General features: G+C 37.1%; 2 protein-coding genes across 14 annotated transcripts in view; one reads left to right on the top strand and one right to left on the bottom strand.

The window, feature by feature from the left end:
- The window catches only part of LOC121860590 (serine/threonine-protein kinase TNNI3K-like), a 43,600-nt gene that overhangs the window by 17,520 nt on the left and 4,346 nt on the right, over positions 1-21,734 (top strand). For 4 of the 8 annotated variants that reach the window (XM_042357768.1, XM_042357762.1, XM_042357765.1 and 1 more), the window contains 3 exons: positions 315-417; positions 1,227-1,452; positions 14,025-14,195. In XM_042357768.1, coding sequence (XP_042213702.1) covers positions 315-417; positions 1,227-1,452; positions 14,025-14,195 — 500 coding nt within the window. Of the gene's footprint in view, positions 1-314; positions 418-1,226; positions 1,453-5,032; positions 5,538-7,312; positions 10,840-14,024; positions 14,196-15,309; positions 19,218-21,734 lie in introns of those variants that run through there. The other 4 variants (XR_006087895.1, XM_042357764.1, XM_042357766.1 and 1 more) reach the window with 4 other exon arrangements.
- Positions 17,732-21,734, bottom strand: part of LOC121860591 (protein lin-54 homolog) — a 33,839-nt gene continuing 29,836 nt past the window's right edge. For all 6 annotated transcript variants that reach the window (XM_042357773.1, XM_042357770.1, XM_042357772.1 and 3 more), the window contains one exon: positions 17,732-21,336. In XM_042357773.1, the coding sequence (XP_042213707.1) occupies positions 21,320-21,336 (17 nt within the window). In that variant the 3' untranslated portion in view covers positions 17,732-21,319. The remainder of the gene's footprint in view (positions 21,337-21,734) is intronic.

Below are 21,734 nucleotides of genomic sequence, written 5' to 3'. Positions count from 1 at the left end.
TAGACTCTTAAGTCTTGTATTTTGCCAACTGCACCTTTCTTTAGGGGCAGCAGGTGAGTGGGGGAGAGATCCTTTCTTAATTTTTGTGATCCTTTGCTGTATTTCTGGTGAATCATACAGTCGCACCAGTAGAGGGTCCTGAGAACCCTGTGACATCAGCCCACAAACTTGGTGATGAAGTATACGAGTCATCTGGTTCCTGGAAGGTTATAAATTGATTGGGGTTTCAGGCTCAGTCCACCATTTCTGCCTTACTGTGTCGGTCATCGTGTTTAGAGAATCAAGATATTAACCGGCTAAATTTTCTCTCTCAGACACAGTCGACCACCGTTAGAATTGGCTTTCCCAGTGGAGGTATCAGTTCTTCTAGAAAAAGCTTGGCACAAGGTGCCTGAGGAACGGCCAAATTTTTCTCAGGTTTGTGGGTCAAGTTTTCCCGTCGCCCAGTTTTATAAATCTAATAATGTTGGTTCAGTGTTAGATTAATTTCTTAGATTTGAAATTTGTTTAATGGTTCATTTAGAGCAGGGGTTCTTAACCTGGGGTCCATGGATGGGCTTCAGGGAGTCCGTGAAGGTCAGATAAAAATTTAACATTTATATTCAAGCCAAACAACAACAACCTTCGCATTGAAATGAACTATTGAGCAGAATTAAAGTTTTGTTTTGTTTAATTTGCACAAGATGCTTGTATATTTCATCTTTGTATGGAGTGGCCATTAATTTTTGCATAAAAAAGTGTGAAACATAATTTTTTGTTAAGATTGTTTACTTTATTCATACTTTGTGTATGTCACACACTGTATGAGGCAATGAATTTTTAATAAAATAAAGTATATACATTGCATGCAAAGTTGTGTTTATGTGCATTTTTCTAGGGAGGGGGTCCATAGCTTTCACCAGATTCCCAAAGGGGTCCGTGACTCAAAAAAGGTTAAGAACCACTGATTTAGAGGGATTTTTTTTTACCCATCTGGATCCCTTTCCCCTGTTTTTCAAATTTTCTGTTACTTTATATAATCAGTGGATGGTAAATGAACAGTTGGGTTAATCACCACAAAGAACTTGCATAGCTTTACCTTGGAATGAATATGTAAATCTTATTGTTTAATTTGTTTTGTGTTTTCTTTATTATAAGTTAATGTCTTAATTTTTTCTTCTACTTTCAGACAGTTCAAATATTTTATATCAGTTACTCCTACATTTCCTTATATTTTTCTCGTGCAGATAATAGAAGAATTAGAAATTTTGTGCAAGTCTCAAAAATCGGCTCTGCAGGATGGAGGAGACCTCGTCCACCCACACCATCACCTACATGCCTGCTGTGCCACTTGTTCAGTTGGCTCACCAACAGGCAGTACCACGCCCCCTGATGCTTCTCAACACACCAATTCAGAGCTTTCTGGTAGGACCCCAGCTTCCTCCCCCCCACTGCACTCGTTCTATTGGAATGGTATGTGGTCAGTTGCACTCATCCTAGATCCTGCCTTCTGCTTACCTCTAAACTGCTTTTACAGTAGAACTGATGCCAGTTAATTGCAGGTTTATGCTTTTTTGCTAGATTATTGAATATAGGTAACTGACTAATACATATTTGCAAGAATGTGTAGCATTTTGAGCTGAAGGTATGCCTCCGGGCTATAGTGCTATGTAGTGCTGATAGTGTGTAAACGTTTTTATTACATAATGCAACCCTATAGAACACTCGTCCAGTGGGTAAAGTTCTAGTGGTAGTATATTTTCACATGTCCCAATAAGTATTGACTCGTTCTATGTTCATTAAATATGATTATTGAAACAGTGTGAATGAACAAGAACTGTTAGGCAAATTTTTTACTGAATTATGAAAGTTATATTGAACAAAGTTCTGTTGGTTATCGAACTCTAATGACAGACTGAACCATTATTACAATATGATACAGGAAACAGTTGACTGTCAAAATACTACAAAATGAAATGTTTGTTAAGCTTCTTTTATGGCCTAGGGAGCTTTGTAAGTTATCTATGAAATATGTTACTGCCAAAGACCTCCTGGGCAGAACCTTAAAGTGACCTGGTGTGCAATGCTTGACAGCAAGCAGCATCGTCCTGAAGGATGGCGTATCATATGTCCCAACGGGATGAAGAAACTGCACTATTTGAGACTGAATGTGAGAAGGACCTAGGTATGTATGTTGACAATGAGCTGAAGTTCTCGGGCCATTGTGAGAAGAAGGTAAATCAGGCAAATAAATTATTGGGTCTTATAAGAAGGTCGTTCAGATATCTAGACGGTCCGTCCCTCATAACGATCTTCAAAAGTGAAGTGCTTCCCCATCAGGAGTACTGTCACCCCGCCTGGTCCCCGAGATATGCTAGGGACTGTCAGTTGGTTGAAAATGTTCAAAGGAGGGCCACCAGACTGGTGCCTGCACTTTGGCACCTCAGCTACCCTGAGAGATTGGAGCGCCTGAACTTGCCTAGCTTATACTACAGACGGGCAAGGGGAGACCAAGTTGAGGTGTATAAGCACCTCAAGGGGCACTACTCAGTCGAGTGTCCTTACTTGGAGCTGGCGGACGCTCGCCCCACAAGGATTCACAGCTCAAGATTGAAGAAGCCTCAAGTCCAGAAATTTGTGAGGGCAAACTTTTTCGGAGTGAAGGTTGTAAACTCTTGGAACAATCTACCAGAAAGTGTTGTGACGGCACCGAGTGTGAGCTCTTTCAAGACAAGACTTGACCAACACTGGAGCGGGTTCAGGTACATTGAGGAGCCGGTGCATGCCCAGTACTTGCCAACAGTGCGTAACAGAGACGTGACCGATCGCCCAACTGGCTAACGAGCCGATCAGTGGTGAAGAGGATAAAAGTAAAAGTAAAAGTATGTCTGGCTGCAGATGATGAACACATTGCATCCTGTCCACCAAGCATATCTGTATGAATCTGGTAGTTGTCTTGGGAATCAGAGGAGAGACCAGGCAAATTTTCATCTCATCAGAGCACTTAGTAAAAACTCACTAGACCCTGTGAGAGATTCTGCCTCACTGCCACAGTCCCCTACTGTCAGGTGAACTGTCTGAGAAGGGATAAGTGTTTTACATACTTTTCTCGATCTTTCATATCTACATATTATTTTATTGTTTGGGCTTCTGACACTCAGGTTTGGTTAAGATTGATGTTTGGTAATCTGAGTTGAGTGTTTTCACATTTTACTAATTAAATTTGCTGGTTCATACAGTCTCCTATCATCATACAAGGTAAATTGTACTTTTCTTTATACAGGGTGTTAGAAAATTCCCTGTGCACCTGCAATAATTAATACAGTATAGTTGTTCCTTCTTATACCTATATTGCTGTACTGTATACAGTACTTTGTTCTACTTGCAGTAAGCATTGGGAATGGTATCCACTTCCAATATTTACTGTATGTAGAACAAGGTAATGTATACAGTATAGCACTGTAGGTACTGTATAACAAGGAACAACTACAATATAGTGTTAATTATTGCAGGTACACAGGGACTCTTCTAACACCTGGTATATAACCCAAATAAAGTAGGAATGTGAAAACATTCCTCATGTTTTATCCTCTGCAACTGATCGAGCCAATCGGTTAGCTGCTTGGGCTGTCGGTCACATCTCTGTTATGCACTATTGGCAAGTACTGGGCATGAACTGGCTCCTGAATATATTATATCGCTGTAGGACTTCTGCATATCCTTGTAAATTGAGGGAGTTAAGAATGGTACTTAGTCTCTGGCACTCCTCCTAAGTGAAGAATATATTATTAACAATCCAGAGAGTCATAATAATTATGGGAGATTTAAAACCTTCATTTAAAACTTGCCAACTAAAGTAGACTTTTAAACTTTCATTGTTTGGGAAAAAAAATTGTGATTCTTATAGAGGGATTTTGCCAAAGTAATTATCAGGGATTATTTGTTGTGCACCAAACCTGGCAGTTACAAGCCTTTTCTTTTTTCTTAATATCAGATAACCGCGGCTAACCCACTAAAGTATGGAAAGTGGCCGTAAAATGATGATGATGGTGACCACTATCCCTTATAATGTTTTGGTCAAGTGATGGCCAGAGTTGATGCAGTGTAAGGTTGTCTTACAGTAACCTAACTCTTTATTTACTTATTTGCTTGCATAATAAATGAGTTTTCTCCATTACATGGCAGTTGGATAAATATACTAATACATATTTTATTAATTCTGTTTATATAACCTTACACCTGGCTAAGTTAGTCCACTGTTTCCAGCCAAATTCTGTGGGTAGGAAATTCTAGACCCTTGAGTAAAATGCAGAGGAACTTCCCTAACTCATGCACCCTTGGCACCAGTGGGGTGGTAAACTTAATCATTTTGTGAGCTAACGAGTGACTCATATCATAGGTACAGTGGACCTTGAGACCACGAACCCCCCAAAATCAGGTGCAGTACAGTTAACCCTTGACTTACGTGTTTTCAACTTGTGTGAATTTGTCTTACCCGGTACCGTGATTTAGTTTTGAACGGCACACAAGAAAAATAGCCTAAAATTTCACATGCTTCCCCAGTTCCTGCAACCACTAACACAATGTACTGAGTACTGTAGTGAGTCTCGTGTAGCGTTGGAATGAGGGCGATGTGGGGCTCGGGAACCTTTTAGGCGGTAACCCACTCAGTTAGTCTTTGTTTCACTATTGTAAGGTATGGTACTGTGTTACATATACCCGTTGGAATGTTTTTACATCACTTTCACACTTGTTATAAAAAATGAAAAGGAAACGTTCAAGCAGTGATAAAAGTAGTTCAAGTAGCAAGAGGCAGAGAAACATTATCACTTTAGAAATCAAGTTATTAGATGTTTTGAAACATTATGAGTGTACATCTGGCATTAAATGTTGCCATCGTTGCCTTTGCTGTCTCAGACATCACGATCACCTGATATAGATGATTCCCTTCCCCAATAACTCCTCCTCTCCTCTCTCACCACCAGCCAGACACCTCAAGATTTATTTAATTTTCTGTCTTAATACTGTACATATAAAACTATTTACTTGCCAGAGAGTGTTGTGACGGCACCGAGTGTGAGCTCATTCAAGACCAGACTTGATTGACACTGACGCAGGTACAGATGCATTCTGATGCCAGTACATGTCCAGTACTGTACTGTACTTGTCAACAGTGTGTGTGTGTGGCAGACGTGACCAACCGCCCAAGCAGCTAACAAGCTGATTAGTGACAAAGAGGAAAAAGTAAAGTAAATAGAAATAAGAATTAAATTCATAAAAACATGCAAGGTTTGGTGAATATTCGGAAATGCAACTTCTAGTATTATTATAATGTACTGTATTTATATGGGACAAATCATTTCAAGTATGGATACATCCCCAAGAAAGCATTTATCATATAAGTTGATGGATATATTTTGTAGTCCTTGACACCTAATTAAGGATCTGTGGTCAAAAAGTTTAAATTTTGGTTTAGTTTTAAAATACTAATTACTCAGGACCATTGATTTTTTATGGCAATTTTTGTACCATTTTGGATTTAGTAAAGTAGATACATACACATTAGTTTCCATTTCCAATAGAATAAGAGTTTTTCAGCTAAAAGAACAACATTTTGGGCCATAAAACTTAATAACTGGTGCCGTATGCTGAAAATTCTTGCGTCCTCCTTCTTCTCTTAGGGCGGATGAAGTGAATTGGTACTAAAAGGGGTAGACTGTGTCATCTGTTTTGTTACCAAGGCAAGTGAGGGTCATGGAGCACATACGTGTTGGAGCAGCGGCAAAGACCATAATCTTTCATCCTTAGCACCAACTAATTCCACTTAATAGGTCAAAGTTGTGTTGAGAATGATCAAGTTTTTCTGATTAATTTCCGGAATTTGGAGCACTGAGTTGTCAACCCATGAGCCTGAGCCTCTCAATCAATACTCAATTTTAAAATGGGGTTTTAAAATCATTCCTAGGTACACATATGAAACCATTCATAGTACTGATTATATAAATGTTGAATTATTGAAACAATAATGTCAGTTGTACAGTTGCCTGTACTTGTGCATGGTGCATTTTGTGATATGTGGCACCTCTGTGCAATGCTTATCTAGTATCCTTAGTCTGGATACTATTGTTACTTTCCTTAGGGCCATTCCAGGAGTTTTAATATGATGTAAACAAACACAGAGGCGCCACATCTCATAAAACACACCAGCCACTGTACTAGGTATAAGTGCAGGTGACTGTACTTTGGGCATTTTGTTATATTTTTATACACAGAATATATTATATACAGGTGGAGGAAGGAGCTTCTTGGTTTTTATAGGCACTGCAGCAGGTCAGGGAAAGGATAAGTCATTCCACAGATGACTCACATAAGTTCCTACATTAAATATTCCTTATAACTGAAACTATAAGAATCCACCCGACTGGTTACTTGAGCTTTAACATAACAATAACATCCAGAAATAACATGAAAATTATACTGAGAGTCTGCTTAACTAGATAAGTTTATTTAACACCAGCTAAGAGACAAAATTAAAATGTTTACCTCATAGATGAACTCAAATTTCCATACAGGTGAAAGTTTTAAGTTCTATCAGGGGAGACAGCTCAAGGTTGAAGAAGCCACAAGTCCAGAAAACTGTGAGGGGTAACTTTTTCTGAGTGAGAGTTGTGAACTCTTGGAACAATCTGCCAGAGTGTGTTGTGACGTCACCGAGTGTGAGCTCTTTCAATACCAGACTTGACAAGCATTGGAGCAGGTTCAGATACATTCAGGAGCCAGTGCATTTCAAGTACAGTACTTGCCAACAGTGCGTAACAGAGACGTGACCGATCGCCCAAGTGGCTAATGAGCCGATCAGTGGTGAAGAGGATAAAGGTAAAAGTAAAAATTAAAAAAAGTATCAGTGTCAGAGATTTCCCTGTTTCAGATTATAACCCTGTATATGTTCCCAAAGATAATGGGCTATGAGTAATGTGGCAACAACTTGGATGCACTAATGTGATATTGTACGGATTCACTGCACAGTTTTAACGAGTTAAGTTTTTCTGGATTTCTCCCCTCACCGGGCAGTTTCTTATAATATACCTGTACTGCTGCTTATTAGGGAGGTTTTGTATCCTCAGACAGCCACTATTATGATACCAGGGATGATTTATTTGCTTATTTATGTAAACCGATCAAGTTTCCCTTCCCATCACACCCATTGCCCCCTCAAAATATGGGAAATCAGGTGTACCAGCTCTCATGTAGAGGCAGGAGGGCTTTGAATGGCATATTTACCCCATCATTACAATTTATACCAAAGCTATGGACCTGCCTTCTTTTGTTCCAGGTCTTTCCCTCAATTTGAATTAAGTTCCCAGCTGATCGCTATCGAGAGCAAACATTGTAGACCGGCTCTCCCCTGGCCTGTTTATTTACAACCAAAAGCTAAGTGCCCATCCATCCATCCCCTACATAACACATCAAGGTTTATTGACAGGATCTTCCATTGTTCTTTGAGTTAACATTGAAGTAGGATTGATACTACATCTTATATATACGTACTGTATATATGTACAAGTACTGTATATCATTTTGTGAGGTTTGTTTACATTAGTATTTAGCAATCTATCCATGTCTGAGTTTATGAATCTGTTAGGTGGTTAGTCTTTCAGCCCCTTGCCTTGTGTCATAGAATCTCACTGGCACATTATTGCTGTCCCCAGTTAGTGAGTTTTTGCAGCGCTACAGGATGGACTGAGTATTCTAAGTACCTGTACTCTACTGTAGATCTTTTTTGGGTAAATAGATAGCTTTTGCCTAGTCACCTTTTTAATATACAGTAATTACATTTTATAATGAAGCACTAAGAAAAAGTTGGTAGGCCTTTCTTATAAGAAAGTGGGTGCTTTGCATGGCAAACTCCGCTCCTTCCTTTCCAGGAGGTGTTTCCTGTAGGTACAGTGAGAGGAGATGGGGTGCAGCAGCTGAGTGGGTACAGCGCTCGCCCAATATTTCTCACTTGTCTTGGGGACTGACCACTAAAGGTATGAGGTGACATGAATGGTAAACAATGGCTGTGTTTATACTACTTGTGAAGGGTATATTCATCAGCCATAAATTGATGTAGGTTCAGGAACTACTATATGTTGTGCACCCCTGACCTTTATAGGCAGTAATTAAATTGGTCAGGTCTCCTAAGAGTAATATCTGTCTGATCACCACTTCCTCCTCGGCTGGCTGTCTTTGTTTTATATGAAGCTGCCTGGGGAAGGGTATGAGCTAGAAATGGAGGTCTAATCCTGAAATTATTTTTCTGGCTGAGACCAGAGCCCCTTTCTGGGGTTTATGGCTTAGTTAGCCATAACTGAAATTAAAATGGGGGGTTGACTTGGAACAAAAGAAAGTGGAGCCACATCTTTGGCAGACATGAATTTCAGGGACCTCCTGTTTCTAGAGGAAGACTGTTAGCTGATCTTCCCCATATAGCAGTGATGGGTGTGATTTAGAGGGAAGGGCAATTGGTTTACTCTTATGGCTGACGTACTGGGGTTTGTTAGACTTAAAACTCTCCAATTAAGTCAGGATTATGTAAAGCTAAAACTATGGTTTCCACCAAAAATTTATTTCAAGATCAATTCTACTATTTTTATGTTTAATAAGCATTGTAGTGGACATGTGATGTTATAAGAGGAGTACAGTAAGGTGTTTGGAGGGTAAAAGTTACAGTACGTATTGATACCCAAAGCCTCACTCTATTTTCCCATTATAATTATGTATTCATATTTTCTCTAACAGCAAGTTCCTCACTCTTAATACTGTACTGGGAGTCCCCGGGTTATGAGCGAGTTATGTTCTTGAACCCTGTTCATAAGTCAGAACAGTGTTAATTCCATAAGTTACCATAGGTTAGGTTAAAACACAACCCTGCCCATACAAAACAACATAAAGTAAAGTAAAAAGAAAAAATTATCATTACCTTGACCCCTTGGGATCGTGTTTGTACGTACGGGTCTTTGTAGGTCGGGCATTTGTATATTTGGGACTCCCTGTATTATCTCTGCAGCTCCTGGGGTTGTCTAGGCCACTGCACATTTAATGTTGTCACCATTTCTTTTTATTGTACTTGTGCAGACTCCCCCACCCCCACCTCATCAAATTATTTAAAATATGATTTCCAGTTTAAGTATCTTGAGTTTCTTACTTGGGGTGCACTTCTGAGGAATATTGGAAGGTCATTTGGGTGGTCCCATTATGTGTGTACAGCAATTAATGTACATGAAACACTACATGAACAAAACAAATGCATAACTGAGTAAGAAACTATTTGATGCTGTAAACACCACATGGGTATTGGGATGGCGCAGGGAACAGGAATGCATCATATATCTGGTAACTGTGCTCCTAATGATGCAGTGCACTTCCCACAATGATTTGGCTAGGCATGTGTTTTGATTTCCAGAGTGGCTAAAGGCTTGACCCTTAGTTGTTCAGTGCTTATATTTATGAAATGCCCCTTGTACAGTAAATTTTGGTTTTAAAAAGGCTAAATCATGCAAGATTCCACCTGTACAAAATGAGGGTTGTACATTTTTGGGGATTATGAACTGCTGTTGTGTATTGCTGGTCCTTGAAATTTAAGTTTGCCTTAACAAAATGTATTTACAGTGTGCATGCAAAGCAACAGTAAAAACACAATATCATCGCTTCCGCGTGTCTCACCCCAAGAGAACACCCAGGGCAATGCATGACTTAGATTCCATCACTGACTGGCTCCTGCTTTCAATAACTCCAACTCGATGGACATCACTCTTTTCTACATATTTCCTCGTCACTGAATTCCCTTTACAAATTCATAATTGCTCTCATCAGTGATATTCACCTCACATAGCCTCTTAATCTTGGACAGGGTAATCGAGGGGGGGATCCCTTACACTCGATGCTGGCATGAGACACAGAGGGTGTGCATCTGTCTAAAAACTTGGAACCTAGGCTGAGAGGGGTCCAAGTTGTCAACCAACATACAGGGGGTATTGTTCAAGATGGGATTCAAAAGCTTAGACAATCAATTGATGATATGGGCAGCTTACTGTAAACTGTTAGTTGATGAATTTAACACAGTTAGGGTTAATATCTTAATATCTTTTGTGATGGGTTTTTATTGAATATAAATATTAAATTATATGTGGAGATGTTTGCATATTTGATTATAGGACTGTATGTTAATTAAGGTAGTCAGGCAATGAGTTTATCACAACAATATTAATGCCACAGATGAGGTGTTATTAGAGATAAACTACAGCCATGTTAATAATATACTGTACAGTGGTGTGCCAAGTAATAGTGCCACAGGTTCTTAGATTCACTGGCTCTCTTCAGTATAACACCTCATTGAAAAAGATGGTGGTGAGGCTGCCCCATGCCCCTAATAATTAGAGTGTCATTATGCTTCCCTTCCCTCTTTGGTGGGGGTCATACCTGCCATCAAACACCCCTACCAAAGTTATAATAATACAGTACCCCATCGACTTCTTCCTGGTAAGTACAGTTCAGTTTTTCATGGTTTTCATTTACTTTTAGATATAGTTTGCCTCCCTACTAATGAATACATAAAATAAAGCCTTAATATGTACACTCACTAACTGAGTTCTGTCACCTCTTCTGCTGCTCCATAAATGCTTCAGATTCACGAGTCTGAATATTGGGGTTCGTGGAGCAGCAGACGAGGCGACAGGACTTACGTCAGTAACTGTACATGTACAGTAGGTTCTCACATGTCTTTTGTTTTAGTCAGTGAAGCTGGAAAAATCCAACATATACTGTAGTATGATTGTTGGTGTATTGAGTCTCTGCCAAATCTACAGAACATATGTAAAGGTAAGCAAAATATGAAAATCAAATGTGATTAGAAATAAAGGCAACAAAAGTGGTGTGAGAACTGAAAAAAATATACCTAAAATTATTTTCACTTAATTAGATGATATTCATATCAATAGTCAGGTGCTTATACTCACACCATCACTGCTGTGTATGCGAGAGAAATGTGTGTAAGGGTTAATGTACTGGTAAATATTGTGTTTCTTCTCCTTATCAATTATAAAGTACAGTATATTCTTTAATACAGTATAAAATAACACTTATAGTAATAGTTCCTAGTATAATATAGAAGGTATCAATTTTAGGATATAATTTATGAAAAAAAGTAAAGTGCAATGAAAATTCATGGAAGATTCTGTATAATGGTGTTCACTTGTGAGTACTGGACTGTATAAATACTACTCTGTGGTTACCAGACACTACTAATATGCTTTACCTTCACGAGTGAAATACCAATAATTGAATGTGGTAGGAAAGGAACATCATGGTCAATTGTAATCAGTTACGTGTGGCAGCTGTGGATCAGAAGAAATTGGGAGTTGATTCTGAAATTTCTTTTTATGATCCATGGTGAGTGGCTAACCCATCAGACACATTGTTGTGATGTGGCACAGTTGTCTGGTCATGCTTCAGGGGTAGTTAACCCTCGACTTACATGATAGCTTTGTTCTTGAAGACGTACCGGTACACACAACTCAAAATCGCGTGACTCAAAACGTTTTTCCCATATAGATAGAGCACATATTATAAGTGAAGGTCGAATTCCCAAACATTAAGGCCTTTGAGTCATCATAAGATTTCCTGGGCATTGTCCAAAGTTTCAATTACCCAGTGAAAAAATTATAATAATATTTTTATATTTGTAGTATAATTCAATAATATTAGCTAGTTTTTATTCATAGAGTATGGGAGATTGAATATATAGTGGAGGAAAACTTTTTGACGGCCTAGGCATTACTGTGACCATCACATCCAAAGGGTTAATGATTATTTCGATTTATTTTTATATGTATTAAAACAGCAAAACTTTTTAAGAGTAAACATTGCATGGTGGTGGATCTTGCTTGAGGTGCCAAGCTGGTGTGGGGAGAGGAGGAGCTACTGGCAAGAGGAATCATCAACCTATGTCAGGTGACCAAGACCGTGGTGGGAATGTAGTGCCTTACATTGGTGAAACAGAGACGTGACAGAGTGGGCTACTGTGAATCCTTCCTCAAGCTGCACATGCTCATCAATCCCTTCCCCACATTGCATGAGACGCATTACGAACGAATTTGCATTAACTGAGAAAGCGGTTGTAAGATGAGGCGGTTTTCTGGTTTAATGTTGAATACTATTGACTGTTTGTGTACTGGCTCCCCTCTGTGCTGAATAAGGGGCTAAGTTGCAGTAAGTCGAGGGTTAACCGTAGACTGGTTATGCTACATTGTATTTATCTTTCCAACCCTTTGCCAGTCCCTCAATTTCCAGAGGGTAAAAGGTCCCCGAAATTTTACAATTGTTACCATTCAAAATCAGAAAGAATCAGAGGCTCTCATATTTGGACACCGATTTAGACTGTAAAAATCTCGGTAAATTCAAATTGTCCAAATTTAAATACAAATTCCTATGGAGAAAATTAATTTGAGTCTGGTACTTTCGATGTTTGGCTAAATTTTGTCTTATTTACCCTACTTTTTTGGCAAATTACTACCTGTAATAAAGCAACATCCTAATAAACCAACAAAAATAACACATAAAGTTAAATAAAAACTAAAAACATCACAGAAAAAGATTTTATGTTCTACAGCTTCAGGTAGAGTTGAACCTGATGACTTGGCAACTTCGTCATCAGAGTAAAAACACACACAACAACATTGGCTGTCCTTATGTTTTCAACTTTACCACCACTGGTGGGTAGAATTTTTGTTTTAAATTCAGAAACATTAATCAAAATATATATGAACAGTAAATAAGTGTTGCTTTCATATTCTTATGTAGAGTAATGACGATATGTTCACACATGTGCGCACTTACATACGCGATATCACTATTTTCTTTACCATTAATGGTTAGCTACTTCTATTGTTCCATTTATTAGCATTAAATAACATAACTTAAAACAACCATATTATTTTTTTTTACATTTATTTTACTCTAGCTACAACCAGGATCTTATTTTCTTCAGTTTTATAAGTAGAATCAATCAGTCACTGGTTTTGTAAGCATTAACGAAAACAATGCCGTTTCATTTCCTCGTGTGTTTTAATATTTTACGTGTTAATGAATTGTATTGTTCATTTTGCACACAAACATTAATTCAATCAAAAAGACATTCAGTAATAAACAATAATGAATCTTTTGTACATAAAAGAAATGACGCTGTTACACGATTGTGCACGTCTGAATGTTGGCGGGCTGCTCAAACCCGCCGAAATTCGAGTTTCCGCCGTCGAAATTTGAAATTGTGAAGTGTTTTTTTTTTTGTCCAAATAAAAAATGTTGAATAAAAAACTTGTGAAATTTGAAAACCTACTGTACACTATTTGTATCGTATTTTGTTACCAAGGTGAGGTTCACTATAGACCCCATCCTCAGTCATAAAGTACAGATATTACCTTGGCCATTTTCTGTGGTTGAATAGACAGAAAATGTTGAGCTATGTGTTGAATAGATACATCCATATTATTTGGGGACCATTTTTCCCTTTAGGGACTATTGGACCGGGGTATGTTTAGAGAGAAAGCTATATTGTACCATTATGCTAAATAAGTATAAGGTGACTCATATTGAGATACCAGGTAGTGTGTCTGTCCTGGACAATACATAAAGCCTGAAGATCAAAAGTAAGCAGATGGAGTGCTTAGTCTACTTGTAGATAATGAAGATGGTAGACAAAGAGTGAAGGTTTTGAATAAGAAGGTAAACAAGCTGATAAAGAGTAGAAGAAGAGTGGATGAAAATTGTAGAAGTCTTGAAGTGTTGCAGTCAATATGGAAGTTAAAGGTTCACATTGTATAGTTTTTATACAAACTGAGGATATGAACACTTATGTTAATACTTATTTCAGCCATTTCCTCTCAATTTCTACACTTTTAATTTAGCACTGCCCCCCCCCGCCCCCCCCAACAGTGGGTGAATGTTAGAGATAACAGCTAGATAGTTGCCTGATTTTGTAAATGCCAATGTCTTTTATGTTCCCACAGGTCATGTGACAGCACTACGAACTAGGTGGGAGCAGGAAGCGAGTCGAGGTCAAACAGCATTCAAATCATCTCATCCCACAATTGAAGAACTTAGAAGTCGCATGAATAACAATGGTTATGTAGAAGGCAATACTTACCAGTACCGCATTGCCCCTGTTTTTAGCAAGCATCGTAAGTCCATGCTACAGAATTACTGACACTAGTGAGGAAAGTATGGGTGAAATATGTTTACCGAGTATAGATTGGCCAAGAGAAAGTACAGTACAGTACAGGCAGTCCCCGAGTTATGAACACCCGCACTTGCATATGGGATTCAAATATATTCATCACAAACATCTGCAACTAAAATCCCATTTTTTACAATACTGTTCTTTTATTACTCTGTATTGTTTAAGATCACATAGCCGAAAAAAATCCCTCATCCGCGGAATTTTCCGGGTAACGGAAAAATATTCTCAGAAGTTCCAGAAATTGTGCATTACATTATCTCTTGAAGCCAGAAAAATATCCCTCATCACCGGAATTTTCTGGGTACCAGAAGAATTTTCTCTGAATTTCCGGAAAATGCGCGATTTTCATCTCTCAACCCCAGATTAAAAATCCCCCATCCCCGGAATTTTCCGAAAAATTCTGGCTTTGGGAATGATTTTGAGAAAATTTCAATTCTGGCTATTGGAGAGTTCCGGGTTTGAGGGATTCCGGTTAGTGGAGATATTACTAAATTGTGGGTAATGTATGGGATATAACTTGTTTTCCATGAGCAGAATTGTGCTTTAACCTAGGTAACCTAAATTATGGAATTAACACTGTTCTGATTTATGAATGGATCGACTTCGTACAGGGTCCAGGAACGTAACCTGTTTGTAACATGGGGACTGCCTATACAGTACACTGTTTAGGTGAAATATACTTAATGAGTTGAGTGCAGGTTTGCTTTATGTACAAGAGTAGATGCAAAATTTTGGCTATTGTTATGAAAATAGAGATTTGAATAGTGTGTGAATGAAGAAATCTGCTACACATACATTGAAAATTAAGACATTTAATTTATCGTGTGTAAAATGTTTAACAAGCGTAAATTTCTCAGCTTAAATAGATCAGCCTAGAGTTTACTGTATACAGTAGACCCTTGTCATGGCACTAATTGGCAAAACCGCAAATACTGTACCAACTTATACTACCTCACTGCACTACTGTATACTGTACCTATACCAAACAACTGACCGGCCGTGGCAGCACTCATCTGCTCTTTTAACTTATCTAATAATAAAACTTTCTTTGACAGGGTCATCACTGACTTCTGCCTTTCACTCCACTGGCATCACTAGTACTGACACTAGGCAGTCTTTTAGGGGCCATTTCACACAGAAACACTAATGTTTTGAGAGTACAACACGAGATGCTGCCTGGGGTGACTCGTTGTGCTGCGGGAAAAGGCTTGCAAGCTAGCCACCATAGCCACCATCTGCTTACCGCGAATCGTCGAAATCGCGAATGGCAAGGGTGTACTGTATTTGTCAAAAAAACTAAATAAAAATTCATTTCTTATGACAGCCAAATGCTTGTGGTCTTATCTATAAAAAAGTGCACTTGCTCAATCATACAATAGTGGAGAGAACATTTAAATCTTATGTTTTGTAGGATTTTTCTTAATAACAGGGTATGTATGGAGTTAGTACCATTAACAGTGATGCATGAAGGCTTTGTGGTACATAATATTACTGTACGTAATGATAATTCTGCTTTCCTCATTAATGTATATTTCTATTTATTTGTTATTCAATTTTATATTTCACTTTATTATATTTATATTTTTAATACATTATCTGTATCCATTTACATTTTTCTTGTATTTAAAACAAAACTTAAGTAGGTTTCCTAGATTCTTTTTCACACTTAAGGGCATTAAACCCTTTGAGTATGATGACATTGTATTCAAAGGCTTAAGTCATTGTTGTCAAGGGGTAAACTACACACACACTCACAGAAACCTTCGAGATGACGAGAAAAAAAAAATTCTACACAGGGTGCTGGATTTAGGCCTGTGGGTGTCCTATGCAGTTCAGACAAGTGGGAACTCTGAGCCTCACACGACTTTATTTTTGTAACACATCCATAAGTAAATTTCTAATGTGCGGACCAATACTATGATTACCCTAAAACATAAACAAAATGCCTGCAAAAAAAAATTTTTTTTTGATAACCCTGGACCTAGAATATGGGAAATTTATATTTACCTTAAACCTCTGAGTAAGCAAGGGCATATCGTAGCTTATGTCCCCCCCTCCCCAACCCAAGTTTGCCAAATATGTACAGTACTGTATTTACAACAACGGAAAACAAACTACCGCACCCAATGATATAAAAATAAACCTAAGAAGCTATTTTTTTTAATTTCTTTTCTATATTTAAATTTAGGTACAATGGAAGTTGGTATTTTATTTTCCTTAGTAGACTCAGAAGCCTCACAGTAAATGCACATTGTTACTACTACAGCATTACCATAACACTGCTCAGTATTAATGTAACTCATATCTTAATTTTCATCAACTTCAACCATCCTGGAAGCTGTATATATTCAGCTTAAGGATAAGATCTCTTAATCTCTCCTCTTTGCTTCTCTATTTAAAATGTTAATATTTTATCATGACAGATTTAATAATAAACAACTATGAATGAAAATGACAAGGGGAAAGTTGGCCCAGCAAATTCTGTGTCGTGGAATAGTGACTATGGTTCATTTCCTTCACAAGTACTAACAGATTAACCCTGTAAGAAATATTCATACGTAACCAATCATAAAAGTACATAAAAAAAGATGATCACAGACACAATATCTTTTCTCCCCACGACACACAAACACAATACCGTGGAGTCATGATAATTTGCGGGTTAGGTACCAGAAGACACCGTGAATTGTCAAATTGCGAATTATAATTTAATTGATTTAAATGGAAATAAGTACCGGTAATTAAGTTCTGGAGGCCAAAAAAATATGTATAAACGTTCCCAAAGCCGCTTTAATAAACAGTAAATATCATACATAATACTATATAAAAAATACAGTAACAGATATTGTACAAAAAGTAGTTCTGTATTACATGAACAACTCCTTCCAATACACCAATATCGAGACAAACAGGCACCGGGCTGGTTGGATGGCTAACTGTTTGAAGTGTAAAAAAAGCATCAAGAATTTAATGAGACAATAACTCATCTGGGGTTCAGTGTGGGATTTTTTTGTTATTTTTTTCCCCTGGGAAAATTGACTATTTATTGATAATGTTTTTAGCAAGGCACCAAATGAACCTAAATAAAACAGGAATTGTAGCGAAATTGCATACTGATGGGATCGTGGGGTGACGGAGCCTCTGGTAGCAGAGGGAGGGAATTTTCCAGTGCAGCCAGCCCAACCTCCCATCTCTCCCACACAGAATTCACTTTCCAGGCTTAATTTTTCTTATTTTTTTAGTTTGTTATATTTTATTTATTTCAAAGTCACATTAGAGCATTGAAATAACATTTCCACAACCTTTATGGTTTCTTATGTAAATAAACACTGCAGCAGCCCCACTCGGCTGCAAATTAATTATGAATGTTTGACCCCAAAATTAAAAAAATTAAAAACTAGTATTACAGGTACGGTATTTTTCAAATTATTGCAACTCCACTGTATCTTTTCTCCATGATGACAAAGAAACACAACATCTTTTCTTCACATTTAATCTACTGTCAGGCACATAGAATCAAAATGAAACCGGCCAAAGCTCGAGTTAAACTTCTAACCTACTTCTCATCTTCCATAAATAAATAATAAAAATAATCTAAAACATTGCATAATAGTGCATAACTCTTGGCCAAGCTTCACAAAATAATGATAATAATAATAATAATAAAATGTTGTACTGTAATTCATAATATCTTTTAAGAAATATACAATTTTACCATTTGTTTTAAAATACATATTAATGAAGAGTTTACCATAATATACAGTTTAGGTCATAGTAAAGTTCCACATATGCAGTCGGTCTGAAAAAAAAAAAAAAAACAATTGCATGAAAAATCTTGGATTATAAAGTTCTTTTCATTCGCTCTGTAAGCAGCCACATGTTATTGTAAAACTAGTGACAGTATAAACACAATGATTTTATTCACATATGTATAAAAAAAAAAAAAAAATCTAAGCGAGTGATGTGTCATACCACACTTTAACATACAGAGACAAAGGCCATCGTCATAAAGGATTCCAAAGATATCTATGTAGCTTATTGCACTTTTGAATGGAGCAGCAAAACAAAATAACAAGGGGGGGGGGGGGATGCAGACCTTTAAAAGCAACACGGTACGGTATATATATGTGTGAAATGACTAGAAAATCATATCTTGCATTGTGGGCCAAATGTAATCAAATGTGCTTCAAATGACAGTGAATACCGGAGTGAAAAAATGCGTGCAAGATATTTTCGCTAATCGTGTCACAAGTACATTTGTAAGGAATGGAAATGAAATATGAGAAATAATAATAAATCTCTGAAAGAAATATAAAAACAAAAAACTCTCTCATTAGGCGTCAAAATGTAAACTATATCAATCTAGTCTGAATAAAATGTTTGAATACATAAAAACGTTTTCTAGGTTTGCTACCACTGACTCTTGGAGCTTTTATGCCATTTAGTGCTATGGTACAGTTTCTGTGTTACTGCAACTCTTGGTAACATTCTCTCTGGATAATGGCAATAAAGACTTTTGGTTCTAATTTTTGTATAAAGGGATTAAAATTATTTGCCTTTAATGTTTTTGTAAACTGAACAAATCTTGAACTGGAAGATCAACACAAAAAAAATGCCTAATAAGTTCATTTTCAATCTAGCATTAAATAACAAGAGTAAAATGCAGTCATTAACATCTGCTCCATGAGAGGAACATTTTTTTTAATACACTGCTATACTATATCACCAAATATTCTTTACTCAATGACAGCAAAAACAAATAAATATGTTCAAAGCATTAACCGAAGCTCGAACACTGCCAATCACTTTATATACAGTATTAGAATAACAAGTGGCTCCTGCATCAACTATAGGGAGTGAGGCCAACTGTATACAGCAGTAGTGCCTCTTGGACAAGCGTGATTACTGATATACCGGGTAATTGTAGAAATATTAGTAACCAATTCTATTTTTTTTTTTTCAATATAGACAGAAAATAATCTTTAGAAATCTGAAGATAAAATTCAAATTAATCACTATATCTTACATTTCTTTGATATCTCATCGGTAAAGGGACTGGATGTATGACCTTAATATAAGAACATATCACAACACTATTTCGTGCATGGGTATTTCATGAGCTCGTGTCAACCCGATTTAAATACAAATTTCAACCCCAAAGTAACAGTATTGTAAATTCTTGTGTAACTACAGATGATGTTCACATTACTCAACACAGGCAGTATGAGCATATGACAATACAATATGCATACAATGAATAATTAATAGAGAGAGATCCCTTCCAAGTTACCATCATGCCCCTATTATTACATCTGTGGCAATGGATACAGTATCTCAACCTTCTATGTAGGAAGACTGAATAAGATGCAATTGAACAAATAACTTATCAAAGAGGATAAACCTTTTCACACAAGTGTTTCATCCTTAATTAAGTAATGACATTTGTGTAAAAACCCCATGTACCGGTATGTACAACATTTTCATCAATAAAATGAATACAGATCAGGGAATTACCGTACTAAAATACCGAACTGAGCTACCATACTCAAATACAGTACATACCAAACTAAACTACCGTACTCATATACCAAACTGAATCACCATACTCAAAAGATCATACCTAATTTTTTAGATTTTTAAAAGAGAAAAATTGGTAAACTGACCTGGAAGAGTATGCAGTGTTACAGAAACTGAGCAATTAAGAAGGCAAATGTCTTAAGTTCCTTTACTTTAACTTTTATTTTAATCTCAAAATTTAAATGATTTCTTTACCTGTGTGTGTCTAGGGGCTTTTTGATTGAAATTATTTTGTTATAATACCTTGTAATACTCTTGCCCAATTACGTAACAAATGACAATCTGTTTGTATTGTGAACTTTTAGAGTTGTTATGTTTTACTGTAGGTTTAGTTATTATAGCATCACTTGGCTTAATTGAATTTTTGACACCACACTCATGGTTGACATGACAGCACCCAACACAGTATAAATTGTAGGACATGAAATATATGCAAGTGATTTTTATATAATATTCTTAAAACAAAATCAACACAAAACACATATGGTCCCTATGTAAAGGGTGTTGCTCATCGTATGACCACCTACAGACATGGCTTATACTAGGAAATAAAAAGCGCACCATCGCTGCCAAATCTTCTCAATCTCACGCTGTCTTCATCATCAAACTCACTCAGTTGAGGGTGAGCACTTGGAGAGTAGCAAGGTGAACATTATAAATCTGGTGGACCTGGCAGGGAGTGGGTATGTGGCAGCTGCACAGCCACAGGAAGGAGTTTGTATAAACAAATCACTTTCACGCCTTGGGAAGGTAATCACATACCTTGCAAAGAGTGCAGGACAACAAAGGCCACTCTTTCTTTACAGGAAATCAGCACTGACATATTTATCAAAAGAGTCTCTGGGAGGTAACTCTCGGACTGCAATGATCGCCACAGTCTCCCCTTGTAATGATTATTTGGAGGAAACTCTGTCAACCCTTCGCTATGCACAGCAAGCTCGTATGATAGTTAACCACAACTACATCAACGAAGATCCCCCAGCCATGACTATCAGGTCTTTGAAAGAAGAGGTAAAATGCCTTTGCCTCTAGCATATAAGGCTGCTGCTTGAAGGAGAACCTATGGAGGATTAAGAGGAGGAAGAAAAGTTCACAATACAAACAGATTGTAATTTGTTACATAATTGGGCATGAGTATTACAAGGTATTATAACTAAATAATTTTAATCCAAAAGCCCCTAGACACACGCAGGTAAAGAAATCATTAAAATTTTGAGATTAAAATAAAAGTTAAAGTAAAGGAACTTAAGACACTTGCCTTCTTAATTGCTCAGTTTCCGTAACAATAGTTTTACACAACATGTAAAGTTCACTTCATTGTCAAATACATCATCTGAATGATGGCTACGTCCTCATGACACACACGCACGCCAAGCATATCCCCCAGCTAGATGCAGAAACTTGAAAATATATATTTCTTTAATTTTAATCTATGTACATGACTTGTTAAAATCTATTATACATCACTACTACACCTCCCTTCTCATGCTACGTGTCTCCCAGTCCTGAAAAAAAAAATATATATATGTCAGGTGAAAATTAATTTATAATTTCCTTAATGAATTACAGTACATGGAGAGTTTAAACCTTAAGGGCTAGTACTATTACCATAAGTTCCTAATGTCTTATCTTTACAATGTTTAGAAAAAATAAAAATAAAACCACCGAGTATCCAAAATACTGTTCATGTGAATTTTGTTGTCTCTGTGCAGGTCGAGATGTTTAACACTGAACTATACGTACTTGTGTATTACTTATAATCAATTAATATTCTTACTAGATCCCCCCCCCCCCATATTTAGGTTACAGTTTTGATGTATATTTTCAACACCTAATTACACAAATTTGTAAAAATGCTGTATTTCTATTAACCCCTTTACCTGGAGTCATACTTCACACACTG

This window comes from Homarus americanus, unplaced genomic scaffold (genome assembly GCF_018991925.1).
Source record: "Homarus americanus isolate GMGI-L3 unplaced genomic scaffold, GMGI_Hamer_2.0 scaffold11150, whole genome shotgun sequence".
Lineage (NCBI taxonomy): Eukaryota > Metazoa > Arthropoda > Malacostraca > Decapoda > Nephropidae > Homarus > Homarus americanus.
The sequence above is the reverse complement of the archived record's forward strand: the minus strand, read 5'-3'. Positions and strand labels throughout refer to the sequence as shown.